Raw genomic sequence first — 15058 nt, 5'->3', positions numbered from 1 at the left:
AGCCGAGGTGTTCCCTTTACTTGCAGCCACTACCATGGAGCAAATCTTGCACGTAGCATGTTTCTGCTCGTCGTCGGATTCGTCGAAGCCAAACTGTTCCCAGACAACGGAGTTGGTTTTGCCTTTTTTGCTTACCAAACGCTGCTGTGGCTGCCCTCCTTCTGCCATCTTTACTCTCGCTAAGTTTTTAAATTCCAGCGGGTAACATGCACGCGACCTGCCTCCCTGACAGTGTAGGAGCTGCGTTTGGCTTCGGGAGGGGCGGATGTGCGCATGACGTGTGTGCGCGCGCGCCATTCAGAACACACGAGGAAATTAAAAAACAGAACATGGCAAATAATCGTTTTTACTCGGTTGTGCTATTTTGATAATCGTTGGGAGCCGAAATCGAAACCGAAACCGAAATTCAATTAATTGCACAGCCCTACTTTGGAGTAGACTTTACCAGGGAGGCTGAGAAGTGTAATACCCCTGTAATTGGCACACACCCTCTGGTCCCCCTTTTTGAAGAGGGGAACCACCACCCCGGTCTGCCACTCCTTAGGCACCGTCCCAGACCTCCACGCAATGTTGAAGAGGCGTGTCAACCAAGACAGCCCCTCCACACCCAGAGCTTTGAGCATTTCTGGACGGATCTCATCAATCCCTGGGGCTTTGCCGCTGTGGAGTTGTTCGACTACCTCAGCGACCTCCACCAGGGTAATTGACAACATTGGAGGATGATGGGGTAAATTAAATCATGCTTCAGGTTTTTGGGTGTGGCCCCTATACCCTCCTATATGGTGGTGCGGCCCCTATACTCTCCTATATGGTTGTGCGGCCCCTATACCCTCCTATATGGTGGTGCGGCCCCTATACTCTCCTATATGGTGTTGCAGCCCCTATACCCTCCTATATTATGTCCAACAGAGCTTTAAGTGCTGCCACTTAAACAACAACAACATGCAAATATATATATCTATAGAGTATTAGCGGTTAATAATGCTTGAAGTAAGGTTTCAAATGTTTGACGGTTTCACAAACAATAATAATCGTAATATTTAAATAAATGAAATGTGCAACATTAAAATAGCATTTTGTGATTACTAATAAATTAGGAAACATTTAAAAAAATAAAAATAATTACCTTTACAACATAATTACCTTAATAATTATAAAAATAATTACCTTTACAACACATGACATAACACATGCCATTTATTACTGATGCTATTACCAAATATTTAACCTTAAATAATTTGGCTACATGAGAAAATTAGAATATAATCTGTTTAACACGTGAAAAGGTCTGATAAACAGTAAGAACATTACCTGTCGGGATACTCAGCGACAGCACAGTATGTGTTGCCTAGCTGGTTCCACTCGGCCAGATCGCTGATGCCTGAATTCACCAGATTGCTGTAGTCTCCATCACTGACCCAAATCCAGTGTAAGTAGTTCTTGGGTTTTCTCATGCCGGTCCATGCATAATATCTATTTAAATTTAGACCATCTTCATCAGACTGACTAAAAATGGTGGCCAAATCACCGTAGAAAGGTGAGCTGTTCGGGGAAGAAAAAAAAAATTCAAGTGACCTCAAATCATGTTCATAGTAGATGCTTCGGTAATACAGTCAAACAGTATGAGGGTGATGGGCATGCGATTAGTTTTGCAGACTTTTGGTCATAAAACTGTTCAAATTGGAACCTTGACTTGATGGCACTTAATGAAAAGTAAGGATCTCCAAAGTTACTATTAACTGCATTGCATCATGGAAAAGGGATGTTTCCGTTTATCTTCTTAGCTCTTTAATTCTATGTGATTTCCATTGTTACATTCAAGCGTTAAAGTGCTCATATAATTCTCATTCTCAGGTTCATAATTGTATTTTGAGGTTTACATGGTTTCCATTAGAAATCACTGAAGAACAGGGACATGTAAGTAGATCAGTAGTTCTGTTATAGCTCATGGTGAACTAGTGTGTTCACCATGTGGAAGCATTGGAGAAAAAATATCAACCGCCAAAAAACTAAATGTCTCACTCTGCGCTGCGGAGGAGGGTCTGGCATCTCCCAAAGCATTCCAGGATGGGAGAATAACGTGCTCTGGTTTATTGGCGTTAAGCTCCACACGGAGCCACAATGCCGCTGAATAATAGTCGGGGAGGAACTTGTTTTGGTGGAACACGTCTACGTTCAAAAGTAGTTTTAGTCGTGCAACAGAGAACTCTTATTGGACAGATAGTCTAGCTAGCTGTCTGGATTTACCCTGTAGAGATCTGAGGACCAGGTAACCATAGTCCTCAGAAATCCACCGGAGTTTAAAGTTCCAACACAAAGGGCCCTACCTCGTACGCAGCGCAGAGCGACCAACGCAAGCGTCTTTGCCATCATAAGACCAACGCGGGTAATTTCCCGTCCTGCGCCCTTGTCGTTTAATTAGTAAATGCACCAGCGCCCAATCTTGTCACACACACACACACACACACACACACACACACACACACACACACACACGATTAAAAATAAAAATATTACGTTGCAAATCCTCCATCATAATATCAATGTGTCAAGGTATAAAAGCGCCTGGCTGTTAAAGGGAATGGGAGATGACACTCACTGGTTTACTGCATGTTAGGCCCAAAACACACCTTTGAATCAAGGAAGACAAGTATAAGTCCTTTGAACCACTTTTTTCCGCCATGCACCTAAGCAAAAGTGGATTTAGACCCAACATAAATGAACCTGCGCTAGGCGCTTCACGACTAGATCTAGACTAGATAAAATAGGGCCCAATGAAAGCATCTGTCATTGCCAGAAAAGACATGCATCCGGTGGATTTTCCTGAGGCACCTGAAGTGGAACGTAATGGATATAGACCAATAAATAATAGTAAATGAGATTTAAAAAACGTATAACCTCACCTCCTGCAGGAACTTTGAGCGTCCTGCCAGGTGAAAGGGAATGACTGGTACCAGTAGTTTCTCACCACCACTGATCCCTGTCCAGAGCCAGTACTGCAGAGGAGGAGGAGGAGGAGGAAGGGTCCTGAAGTCTTCATCGTCAGACCTCTGTTGTACAGAGAGCAGCATATTAAAACAAGATTCAGAGAACCATTAGTCCTCAAGGTGAAATTCAGTTTTACAGGCAACCCATCCATTAAGAATTAAAGTTAGAAGTGCATTAGCATACAATGTATATGTTAAGTCATAAAATGAACACTAAATGAGTACTGCAGCATAAAATCCACATCGGTTACACATGAACCAATCATATCATAACACACATGCTGCAAGAACAAGTTTTGTTGTAGTTATGTCCATTTAACAGTCTAATAGCAGAGGGAATGAATGAGATGTCATAGTCGATAGTTTTTTGCTTCGGCACATAGTACCGCCGACCTGACTGCATGAAAACCAATCAGTTACTAAATACATGCTGTACTATGGTTTTTAGAGAGCATACACTGATTTTATAAATCTTAGCCGATGAAAATGAAATCCCAGACCCTTTAATCTCTCAGGCAGTTAAACAAAATCCCATTTGGGGTTAACTCTTAATAAAAGACAAATGGCTCATTAAAACAATAAACACTGATCGACTCTCAGGCCATGGGTCCGGTTGGCAGTGGTGGAATGTACTATGACTAAAGTACTGTAAGAACTGTATTAAGTACATATTTAAGGTACTTCTACTTGTCTTTTCATGACACTTTGTACCATTTCAGTGAGATATCTTGAACTTTTTACTCATCTACATTAATCAGACATCTTATGTTACTTACTATTTACAAATGAAGATGTTTCCACACGCCACGTTTTTATTATAAATTAAATTAGCCAATTAACAATATAAAACAGCTTAAATGATTAATTAAACTGATGATTGAGAGAACTCTATTCTATCGTTTCCAGTTTCTAAAATATTAGGATTTTATTCTGGAATGAGTACTTTTAGTACATGCTCCTGATGATACTTAGATAACATTTTCAATGCAGAACAGTATTTCTACAGTGTAGTACTAGCACTCTTATACAAGTTAAAGTATCTGAATATTTATCCCCCCTGTGAGTCAGAGTCGTTACCTGTCCCGATGCGTTTTTGCCGTTTCTTGTGCCGTGAGACTCGGTCAGTCAGAAATTCCCGGTGCTGTCCGATGAGACGCCGACATCAAGCTGAACATCTCCCGTCTTTCAGTTCCACGTATAAGTACACTCATTTGAATATCACACACACTTAATCCAGCTATCAACTTCCTGTCGCATCCCCAGAAACTTTGTGGACTTTGTGCAGGTTTAAATGTTGGCAAATGAAGCAGCGATTTACCTACAGACCTAAAGGAATACACTTATTTTGCTTAAGAGACACCAGGAACAGGCAAATAAAACATCACCTAGGCTGGTGTTGATTCAGTCACTGATCTAACAAGCTCGTGATACTTAAAAAAAAAAAAAACATCTACCCAAACCATGACTGTTCTCTAACCAGGTCAGTTTTTGTCTACTCCGGGACACACTTTTGACCATAACATTGCAACATGAATGTATTTTTCCAACAGGTATTTGTGAATGGATAAAGATGGTGGAGACATCTTATTGTAGTCTAACTTTTTTCAAGCCATTGCCAAATAAAGCTAATTAGGACCATCAGCTCCACACAACCCTCTCTGTATCTCTCCATATGGTCAGAATTAGCTCTTCTGAAGAGTCCTTCATGGGTTTTTTATGCTGCATGTCCTCCTTGATCACCGAAGTCTTGTGTCACGTGGACGTGCAGACAGTTTTGATGCCATTACGTAAAACTCCTTAGAAACTACACACTATAGCTGTACCCTAGGACTTGTGGGGGGGGGGGGGGGGGGGGGGGGGGATCCCAATTCCTTACATGGACTGACCAACATTTGTTACAAAACAACCAGACTTGACTGTACACACAAAATGTATTTAGAGATATTTCTTTTTAGCTGATTTTTAGCACATACCTTCAGCTGACTCCACTCCTTTTTTGGAAATCAGGCATGTATAAGAATTAAATATACTCATGAATTAATAATTCAGCACAACAGAAGAAACATTCTGCATATTAAGTTGTATTATGCATGGACTTCAGCTCTTTGATACCTTCTACACCTGCAGTCACTCACAGTGCAAACAAACCGTGAATTACATCTGAAACAAGAAGAAATGTCATTTGTAACACATCTGTCACATACAGGCACTGGACACAGATATAAAGCTCCTACATTTTTCCACATGACACACACACACACACACACACACACACACACACACACACACACACACACACACACACACACACACACACACACACACACACACACACACACACACACACACACACACACAGTATGTATTATTTTATCATTTGTGTTGCTGCTGCACTTTGTGAATATTCAAATCAGCACCATCCAAAATGTATAGCCCCCCCCCCCCCAAAAAAAGGTATTAAGGTAGTAATTTGTGTCTATTAACATATTATTACTAGTACAACAACCCTCAATCTAATAGCATTAATTATAGCAGCAAGAGCGTAATTTACAGGTTGTTTGGGTTGTTGACGTGTCAGTGTGGGTAATTTGAGATGCAAATGCAGATTAACCCTGGTGTTGTCCTCCCGGGTCAAAAAGATTTACACTTTTTTTTGTACCCTTCTTTCGACATTATCAACGCATTAATATTTTTATATTTCACCACCACACACTATTTTTGTAATTCATGGTCATTAACCCTCATTTGTATAGGATTATACCTAATATTTGAGCTAAAGATGCAGAAATTATGAATTATTTTGACTAGTGGTTAAGATCAGATGTGTGTTGAGTGGATGAGTTTGGTCGGGATGCTGATTTGAAACCATTTCAATTTTCACCCGAAATTCAGTGAAAGTGATTGTATTTGCAAAGAGCGTTGCATGGAATCCATCTTTTTTTTGTGTTAATTTGGTTAAAAAGAAACCAATATTTCCGGTAGACATTTTTTAAAAAGGGGTTAAATTTGACCCGAGGACACCAGGAGGGTTAAGCTTGTTTTGTCCTTGCTCACCTGGGCGCGACATGCTCCTCTCCAGCTGCTTCAAGGACTCTCCCGTCAGCGTGCGGATCTCGTCCTTCAGCCGGCGGTGGCCGTCCAGGGTTAGGTGCCAGAAGCAAGACTTCCTCTTGCCATCTCTGAACACCTGGTTGCAGGTTTTGCGGAAGCTGTTGTTGAAGCACAGGTTGTGGCGGATGGTGTTCTTCCAGCCGTCCGGCGCCGTCTGAAAGAAGGGGAAGTGCTCCCTGGGAACGGACAGGAAGGACCAATATAAGGGCCTTCAAAAACAAGGCTGCCGTGCAACATGTCAAGCATCCCCACAAAAAAAAAAAAAAAAAAAAAGAAATCACACACAGGCTCCGTTACGGATCGGTCGGACATTTGGGAAGATTTTTTGGGGATTTCCAGCCACTTCAAAAATGTCTGACCAGGTACCTCCAACTGGTCTGACCTGGTGAAGTTGTAGATCTGCTGCACCTTCAGGCTCCCGGTGTGGCTGCTCTTGAGGGCCAAGGCGATGAGGATGCAGTAGTTTACAGGCGGGCGAGGCCAGCATCCCGGCTTCAGGATCTTACTGTCCTGGAAGCGGGAACAATCCGATTAAAAGCCCATTCAGTCCACTTATGGCGCTCATGCATGACAGCTTTCATTTCCAGAGCACCTGGAAGAAACCCACGCAAACTCCACACTTTGCTTCAAGATTAAAGGAAAAGTCATTCATTTCTCAAAGATACTTAAATCAAGTAAATTATATCAGTGTGTCTTCTTTTAGGCGTATACAACAGAGTTGTTATAGTGTTATTAATAATCATCACAAACTTCATTATGTAAACTAAATTCACTGTAAACACATTGGGCTATACATTTTGACACATATAAGTTGAATTTGTTTTGTTTTTAATAAAAAGCATGTTTTACAGTTGCATTATTTAAGCAAACTGGAGTCATAAAAAACACATCAAGACCTTTTTACCAAGATTAAAAATTAATTCATGCAATAGAGGTTTAAAGCCCATTATTGTATTGATAACGCTGACTAAACAAGCAACTATCGAAGTTAGAGTTAGGAATCAGTTTTTTTTTTTTTTTTTTTTTTTTTTTAATTGAGCCCCTACATCCCACTGGAGGAACCCGAGCCAGACCCGAGCTCAGCGGTCTCACCTGGGCCTTGGTGTTCCTTCCCTTGCGTCTGGTCTTGGCTGGTGGACAGGAGACGTCTTCATCCTTGATCTAACAGTCAAAGATTACATTCATGTCAATCCCCGGTACCAATTAGAACCAGTGCCGGGAATCCTTAGGTAGCGTTTGTTGGGGTTTATTAAAAGCAAGTTTCATGTGTTTTTTGTTATTATTTTTCCTCATTGGTGTTTTTTTTATATGTGGATCAAATGTAGCCAGAGGTAAGCAGAATATTACTAATACTTCAAAATAATATGACTCAAAAGTAGTCATCCAAAAAATATGTCCGAAAAAGCTTCAATAATGTAAAGACAAAGAAAGTCAGTGAAAAGAGAACCCAATAGTAAAGACAATAAAAGGGTTCAAACGGTTTAACCAGTAGTTTTAGATATCTATTCCCGACCTTAATGCCTTGTTGAATTAAGGCATTAAGATCAATTTCCAAAAGATGGATTTATTCCTTTTTTTAAATCAATTTTAGCATGGGTGTGTAAACATTCAAGCCACTGTATTCTTTTAATAAAACCTATTTATTCATTCATAAGTGTATTCATAACTAAGTCCACAAGCTTTGCAAGTACCCTGTGGCAACAACAGAAGTACCCCCCCTGGGGTAGAATTGGGAGTCCCTGGTCTAAAACTCCATAACAGAACGGTTGATGCCTGCAGTGCATACTGTACCATGTAGTCAGTGGAGGGCAGCAGCTCCTCCTGGAGGGGAGCACCATTGGGGTCCAACATGTGGAGCTCTGTGGTGAGTTGACGTTGGGTCTCTGCAGGGTTCATTAGAGGAGTTGGGATTCCCTGAGCCGGTTCACAGAGACTCTGCAGACCTGCTGTGTTTTCTCGGTACTGGATCGGGCAGGCAATGCTGGGATTCACCAACAGCCACAGGTTCGGCGTCACAAAGGTGTCTGGAGGACAGACCAATCAAGGGCTTTGCTTTTTGTAAGGGGAAAAAATTAAAGATATTAGCTAAACTAAGCTAGCCATGTCCCCGCTGCTTTAGAGACATCGTCTCTAAAAGACAGACATTGATGCTCTCAGCTGACGCTCAACAAGAAGACAAATTTCCCAAAATGTCAAAGTGTTTTTTGAAACATCAAGGACACACACACACCTAACCTAAACAAAGGATCAGTTTAATTTGTAGGATTGTGATTTGAAGAGGTCAAAAAGAAAATATACCATGTACTATAAAAAGAAAGAAAAAGAAGTAGAAAGCTGTAAATGAGCATGCAGCAGCTCACCTGACGTCTTATCGTACCAAATGAATTCATCTTTTCTTCTCGAGGCTCTTGCAGAAGGCCTCTGGACCACGTACTGATCACTCAGCTTGTCGTCTGGGAACACATCGACACAAACAGACACACACATCAGCCGCTGACAGACTGCACTTTAAATCAGATTCCCACCACAAAGAGACACAACGTCTACAGACGGACACAACACTACTATTGATTATTCAAATAGGAATAGAACTCGGAAAAACTGCTTTCTCATCATAAAGCACCACATATCTGGAATGACCTTCAAAACCCCCTTTAATCTAGAATCACTGCCACCTTTTAATAGTTTTAACCCTTTTTACCCGGTCGTCTTCTCATCAAAATTGAAAATCAACGCTTGGCGATTTTTATCATTGTTTTTAACTTTGTGTTTTTTGCATACATTTATTTTTTTTCAATGTTTGTCACTTGATGTTTAACACTACGTAACACTTATTAGCTTCAGTTTTACAGTTGGAGAGTCCTTGAAGCAGGGAATTTATGCTCAGTAAACCTCATTTAGAGGAAATTATACCTTATAGAGGTAGAAAAGCAGAAATTAGGAATTATTGAGACTAAAATTAAAGGAATTGATGTTGATAATAATCACAGACTGGAATATGTCAACTTTTACTCAATACTATTTCAATAACACTTTTTTTAATTGCTATAAAATTGAATAAGACACCCCAAAATTAATAAGAGAAATTTGTACTTGCCAAAGAGCGTTGTGGGGAATTAGTCATGGTATTTTGGGGAATTAAAATTCGGGTAGTTAAAAAGAACATTGACGTAGAAAAACAACAACAACATGAAGGTTAAAAACCTTCAAGTCAACTACAAGTGAACAGAGTAATTGCTCATAGGTGCCCTTTAAAGTGTAATGTCTTGTTTGTGTTCTAGTATGTAAAGGGATTTATGGTGTGGTATGTAACCTTTGTCCTGTCTTATGTATTTCAAAACCTTTTGCCACCAGTCTTGGCCAGGACTCCCTGGGAGAAGAGTTACTGGAACACACACACACACACACACACACACACACACAGACAGACAGACAGACAGACAGACAGACAGACAGACAGACAGACAGACAGACAGACAGAGAGAGAGAGAGAGAGAGAGAGAGAAAATTGATGTCACCATATGACATCAATTTTCTTCTCTGTGGGTTTTTGTGCTGTTTGGATTTAATGGGAGTGAAGGGTAATCCTCCTAGTTAAGCCAAATACAACAAAGAAAAGGAAACCGTCACATGGGTAATTTACAGGTGGGAGGTGGGAGGTTAAAACTGACTAGTGCCCCCCCCCGAACCCATTATCAGGTCCCTTACATAAATACAGACATTGCTCCATACTGTGATGCAGAAAAGGCACAAAATGTCAAAATGTTGCAGAAAAATTCACCAGAATGAGGAGAATTAAGTGTTTTACGTTAAAAACTTCACTTTTGCTCAGAAGATCTACACCCACACCACCCCCGGTCACCGTGGTAAAACTGGTCGGTGGTTGTTGCCAGTCTCAGCTCCTTGTCCATGTCCCAGTCCGTCAGGCCCACAGAGCAGTGCAGGTCGAAGAGTTGAGCTTTGGTTTTAAGCTGTAAGGTCATGGTTGGGAGCGGTTCTTGGGTTTGTTCCCTCTCAGGTCGGTTGAGTTCAGGTCTCTGCTGACAGTTTCACTGACAGCCCTACAAGCTGCGGGTCTAACAGCTGGAGCTGGACATCCTGATTGGACTCAATTAAACCTAAAGAGTTCAGCCTGTGCGGAATCACTCTTATCAGGGAGATATTTGGGCCTGCAACGTTTGAATTTAGTTAATCTAAGTGTGTTATTCGTTGATTAAATGTTAAAGTAATTCTGATTTTACAGGATAAGCGGACGGATTCTGAATTTGTATTAAAGTTAATAAAACTAAACTGAGTTTGATCAGCTCACCTCATACCACCGGTTGTCTACATAACAACTCAACAAACTATGTGCTGGAGAAGACTTCGGTCCAGATTTAATAAGAGCAATTATTGGATTGATTGCTGTGAAATGATGGTGCACGCCTTCCCCTTTGGAATGAATTTAACTAATTGTTAAGCATGTCCGTCTGTCTCTCGGTGTGTGTCCTGTGCATATCCCGAGAGCCGCTCATTCGATCAACGTCACACTTTGCAGGTGTGCAGTGTCAAAGTTGGTGCAAACAGGGGTGAGGGCTTCAGGGCTTCTGCAGACTGATTTGGGCATAAACAGCAACAACTTATAACACCAATAATGTCACCTCAGTGCAATAACTGCTGTTTACTGTTTTCTAGATATTTATTGAGAGAATGGAACAAACGTGCATGTGCGAGATGTGCTTGGGTGAGACTGTGCTGTTGTATGGGTTACACACACACACACACACACACACACACACACACACACACACACACACACACACACACACACACACACACAGATCATCTTTTTTACCCTATACTGCTACTTGGAGAGGATGGCTCCAACAGAATTTTGTTGTACTGCATCCAATGACAATGAAGATCCATCCATCCATCCATCCATCCATCCATCCATCCATCCCTCCATCCCTCCATCTCTGCTAATTACATCCATGCTCTACTTTATCCCCTGGTAGTTGGGTAAAAAAGCAACTAATACTCCTTTGTGGAATGTGGCCCATGCTTTACTTTTTACCCTTTTTCTAACTTAAAAAAGTAGTATTCAAAAACATTCTTTACAGTAACTACTATTAGAAAAACTATAGTCTTTGCATTCAGATTTTAAGAGCCACAGGCCAAGCTATCGACATATTCCTAACATGCGTGTTCTGATCGGCCACATCACTTTGGTGCTGGGTCCAAATTTCAATTTGTCCAATACTTTAAGACCAAATTACCTTGTGTTTAGTGCAATTGTGAAATTGTAGCATACTTGCACGCTAAACTAAGATGTACATTTTAATATTACATATACTGCTGAACCATGTCTTCATTTCCTACATCTGTCACTAACACATCAAACTAGTGATATTATTTCAAAGCCATTTGACAGGTCTTTAAAATGTCTCCAGATCTGTGTTAGTGCAGTGTAGTCGTATTTATTTTTGTCACATTTACAGAACACATTTCACAAGTAAGAAACAGATCAAAACAGAAATAAATCTTTTTTTTTTTACAGCATGGAAAAAAAAAAAAAAAAATCATACAGTTATCTTTAAATATCTATATATCTTTGTATACTTTAAACATTAAGTCTGTCATATACTCACAAGATGTCGCCTCAGTTTCGTTCATTTACAGAAACTCAGAGAGTTCACACGGGAACGGGGACGGCGAGGACTGGAAGCTCCTGTTCAGCTGTTGTATTTTAAATACTTAACAACAATCAAGTTAAGACAGCAAATCAGGCGGGGGCTCACGCACTTCACTCGTTTTTTTGGGGGGGAAAAAACACAGTAATGACCAGACATGCCGACAAAACCTAGCACTAAAACAGAAATAAATACAGGTTATAAGGAGCCTGGTGGACCTGCCGCTGAGCAGAGGAATGTTTCCATGACCGGTTGGGGTTCTGCGGTTGTGTTAACCTCAGATTTGTGACATTTCAACTTCTTTTTCTAGACTGTTTTTGGTGATAAATCCAAAATGTACCATACGCCGCACCTACAGACATTAAATGAGCCTGATGATTACCACAACCTCAACAAGATGCTTGGTGTTAGACGGGCTGGGTAAATAAAAACGGAGGTTTTTTTTCAGTTCTGGTGGCTGGCGTGTTAATCCCTGGACTGAGTAAATTGCAAATTCTTCTTCTGGTGTGTTTTGTCGGTCGATGTGTCAGGTGGACACGTCGGCTTTGCATGCTGCAAAAAAAACAACACACTGAGCAGCTAAAGTTTGGACAATCAGAGCTCAGTGTTTGAAAGTCAAATGAGTTGGCTCCTTTTCTGCGGAGCTGACTAGAGCAAGCACCAACCACCAGGCTCGTGTCGTTCTTTTCCAGCTTTTTTTAAGGCTGAATATGCGTTTGACTCTGTAATCAATAACAAGCCGGGCTGGACATTTCAATTGCAACACCTGCGAGTGAAGAACGTAGAAAATTTAGCATCAAACCATCAGAATATTTAACACCGAGGTGGGACTGGAGACACTGCTCAAGACCTAAGACTGAATGAAGTGAGGATGGGGGGGACGGAGGAGGAGGAGGAGGAAGAGGAGGCTCAAAAGATGGGAATGTAGTTGTCGATCTTGGCGCGGTGCCGCTGTGCGATGCACTCGGCGATCCACACGATGTTCCTGCACTCCTGCTCCTTCAGCTTGACGTAGGCGTAGAAGACACTGAAGTGGAACTGGTTGAGGAAGGCCAGCTTGTTCAGCTTCACCTGCAAGGAGGAAGGGGGGAGAAGGAAAGAAGCAAAGAAGGAGAGGAAGAGACGCAGATGAAGATGATTGTTGAGACATCACAACACTAAAAATGTGAAGCGACCTCCTACTATGGGTTTATAGGAGCTGTTTGCTGAGATAAATCCTGTCTGCCAACATGACATCGCAGTACAGAAATGTCAAAATAGTAGTGGTGGGAATCACCACACGCAATCACAATACGATGTAATTGCGATTTTAAACATATTGCCATTTATTACCTTTTTTCTAACTTCTAATATTTCCCAATTTCAAATAACGTCCCAAAAAGGAAACTTGGTCAACATCTGTTTCATCTAAAAATATATTTTTTTCTGTTCATATCACTTCAATTGTACTGCTGTAAAATTTGATTGTCAAGTAGACAAACTGACCAACACATATTTAATAATAGATCCATACTTGGCGCCTGTGTATCAACAAAGTAGTACCACGGAAAATATTGCGTTACTATGCTTTATCGATATTTCCCCCCCACCCCTACAAAATAGGTCTGAAGAAATTTTGAAATTGTTCTGAATGTCATTTACATATATATATGTAATTTTAATAATTATGTATATATTATATTTTTTTGCATGGAATAATCTCCCAAGTAACATGTTTTATCAAAGTAAAAATTTAAAAAGAAAGTGAAATCTTCCCTTCACCTACATTTTTTATCTTGAGGTTTTATAAACCCATGTGTCATGTTGTGTAATATAGTGTAATGTCATTTTATATTGTTATTTTTCTTTTTTAAATGTCTTCGGTGTCTGTGGTTGTTTCCTTGTTATTTTTTTTAAATACTTGTTAGAGTTTGTTATGTTTCTTTTCCTGTATGTGTCATGAAATATTTTAATATAGTCTGATTGAATGTTGTTTTGGCCCCAGGACCACAAGCTGGTTGTCTAGGCGTCAGCTAGAAGGCATCCTTATAATAAACTTAAGCTCCAGTACAGACACATTTAAAGTGTAAGTGATGACATAGAAGCCACAAAGCATCTGCTACCACGTCTAACACATAACACGTTTCCAGTGGACACTGACTGACTATGATCTGAATTTTTGTCTTTTTTGCACATTTGTTTTTAACTGTTGTGTCTAATTGTGATTGTACTGTATATTTATTTATCGTTGAGGACCCTCTCGAAAACGGGATGCTGCATCTCTTAGTCCTAATAAAGAATTTTCAACATTGGAACGGGAGATGCAATCGTGACCAAGTTGGAGTGCCGATGTATCTGTTTGGTTATTAGGAGTAAAAAAGAGAGAGAGAGAGAGAGAGAGAGAGAGAGAGAGAGAGAGAGAGGTGCTTCTCCACTTGGACGTCAGTATATGTCTGCTTGTGTGTGTGTGTGTGTGTGTGTGTGTGTGTGTGTGTGTGTGTGTGTGTGTGTGTGTGTGTGTGTGTGTACCTCGTGCTCGAAGAAACGGTCCTCCAGTGTTTTGTCGCCTGGGTTACTGCCGGCACCCTCAAACAGCAGCTTGTACTCCTGAGGACAAGAGTTGAGACACATAGACAGTGAGAGTGACTAACAGTCACATACACCAACAGAAGAAACAACTCTGAACAGTCTCTAGAGACACACCAGTGTCTACAGAAACCAGAGGGATTGGTTTAATAAAAAAAAGAAAAAGATAGATTTTCATTTGTTAAACTGTGCATTTTTGGCTTTTGAACTTACAGGATAGAAATCAGCGATGGCCTTGACCTGCTCGTAGTCATCTGCCCGGGCCAGCTGAGCAAGGCCTTCTGGGTAAAGCTTGCCGCAGTGGGGGAAGAGCTTGGCGCGGTCCTCCTTGGACAGCTCCGTGCCGAACGAGTTGATGGTGATGATGAAGGCTCTCCTGTCGGCCTCGAACTACAGCAGAGGCGGGAAGGTCAGCGGAGCAACAAGTGACCGACTGAGCTGATACTGTCACCCAGGTCAGTATAATATCATAAATCAATATAGATAATATCCTATACAACGTTGTTGGACCTACAGGCATCTTTGTTGGCTACAAAATGAAAACACTAGACGTCTGTAGGCGACAAACTTGACCCCTTTTTCTTAAAGGTGCTCCAAGCAATGTCACATGTGTTTTAGGCTACAACAATTGTTGTCACATTCAGCAAACATCTCCTCACTATCTGCTAGCTGCCTGTCCCCTGAACACACTGTAAAAAACATCTCCTCTCTATCTGCTAGCTG

General features: G+C 41.0%; 3 protein-coding genes across 4 annotated transcripts in view; all 3 read right to left on the bottom strand.

Annotated features, from left to right (window-relative positions):
* The window catches only part of LOC117940580, an 8184-nt gene extending 3837 nt beyond the window's left edge, over positions 1-4347 (bottom strand). Inside the window, exons 1-3 of the mRNA XM_034865843.1 lie at positions 4065-4347; positions 2904-3050; positions 1312-1542 (exon numbers count right to left, since the gene is read on the bottom strand). Of these exons, the coding sequence (XP_034721734.1) occupies positions 1312-1542; positions 2904-3040 (368 nt within the window). The 5' untranslated portion in view covers positions 3041-3050; positions 4065-4347. The remainder of the gene's footprint in view (positions 1-1311; positions 1543-2903; positions 3051-4064) is intronic.
* A 619-nt stretch (positions 4348-4966) lies between these two features.
* On the bottom strand, positions 4967-10226 carry foxr1 (forkhead box R1). 2 transcript variants are annotated; one of them, XM_034866621.1, is made up of 7 exons: positions 9961-10226; positions 8459-8551; positions 7890-8122; positions 7191-7259; positions 6481-6608; positions 6042-6274; positions 4967-5147 (listed from the first exon to the last, which is right to left on the bottom strand). In XM_034866621.1, the coding sequence occupies exons 1-7, from the start codon at positions 10079-10081 to the stop codon at positions 5119-5121; spliced, it is 906 nt and encodes a 301-aa protein (XP_034722512.1). In that variant the 5' UTR covers positions 10082-10226; the 3' UTR covers positions 4967-5118. The 2 variants fall into 2 exon arrangements, with proteins under 2 accessions (XP_034722512.1, XP_034722522.1); XM_034866631.1 differs by having other exon boundaries at positions 7191-7253.
* Positions 10227-11447: 1221 nt separating this feature from the next.
* The window catches only part of atp6v0d1 (ATPase H+ transporting V0 subunit d1), an 8173-nt gene continuing 4562 nt past the window's right edge, over positions 11448-15058 (bottom strand). Inside the window, exons 6-8 of the mRNA XM_034866160.1 lie at positions 14549-14725; positions 14279-14356; positions 11448-12841 (exon numbers count right to left, since the gene is read on the bottom strand). Of these exons, the coding sequence (XP_034722051.1) occupies positions 12680-12841; positions 14279-14356; positions 14549-14725 (417 nt within the window). The 3' untranslated portion in view covers positions 11448-12679. The remainder of the gene's footprint in view (positions 12842-14278; positions 14357-14548; positions 14726-15058) is intronic.

This window comes from Etheostoma cragini, chromosome 1 (genome assembly GCF_013103735.1).
Source record: "Etheostoma cragini isolate CJK2018 chromosome 1, CSU_Ecrag_1.0, whole genome shotgun sequence".
NCBI classification, from domain to species: Eukaryota; Metazoa; Chordata; class Actinopteri; order Perciformes; family Percidae; genus Etheostoma; species Etheostoma cragini.
This window is presented reverse-complemented; position numbering and strand designations above follow the sequence as displayed.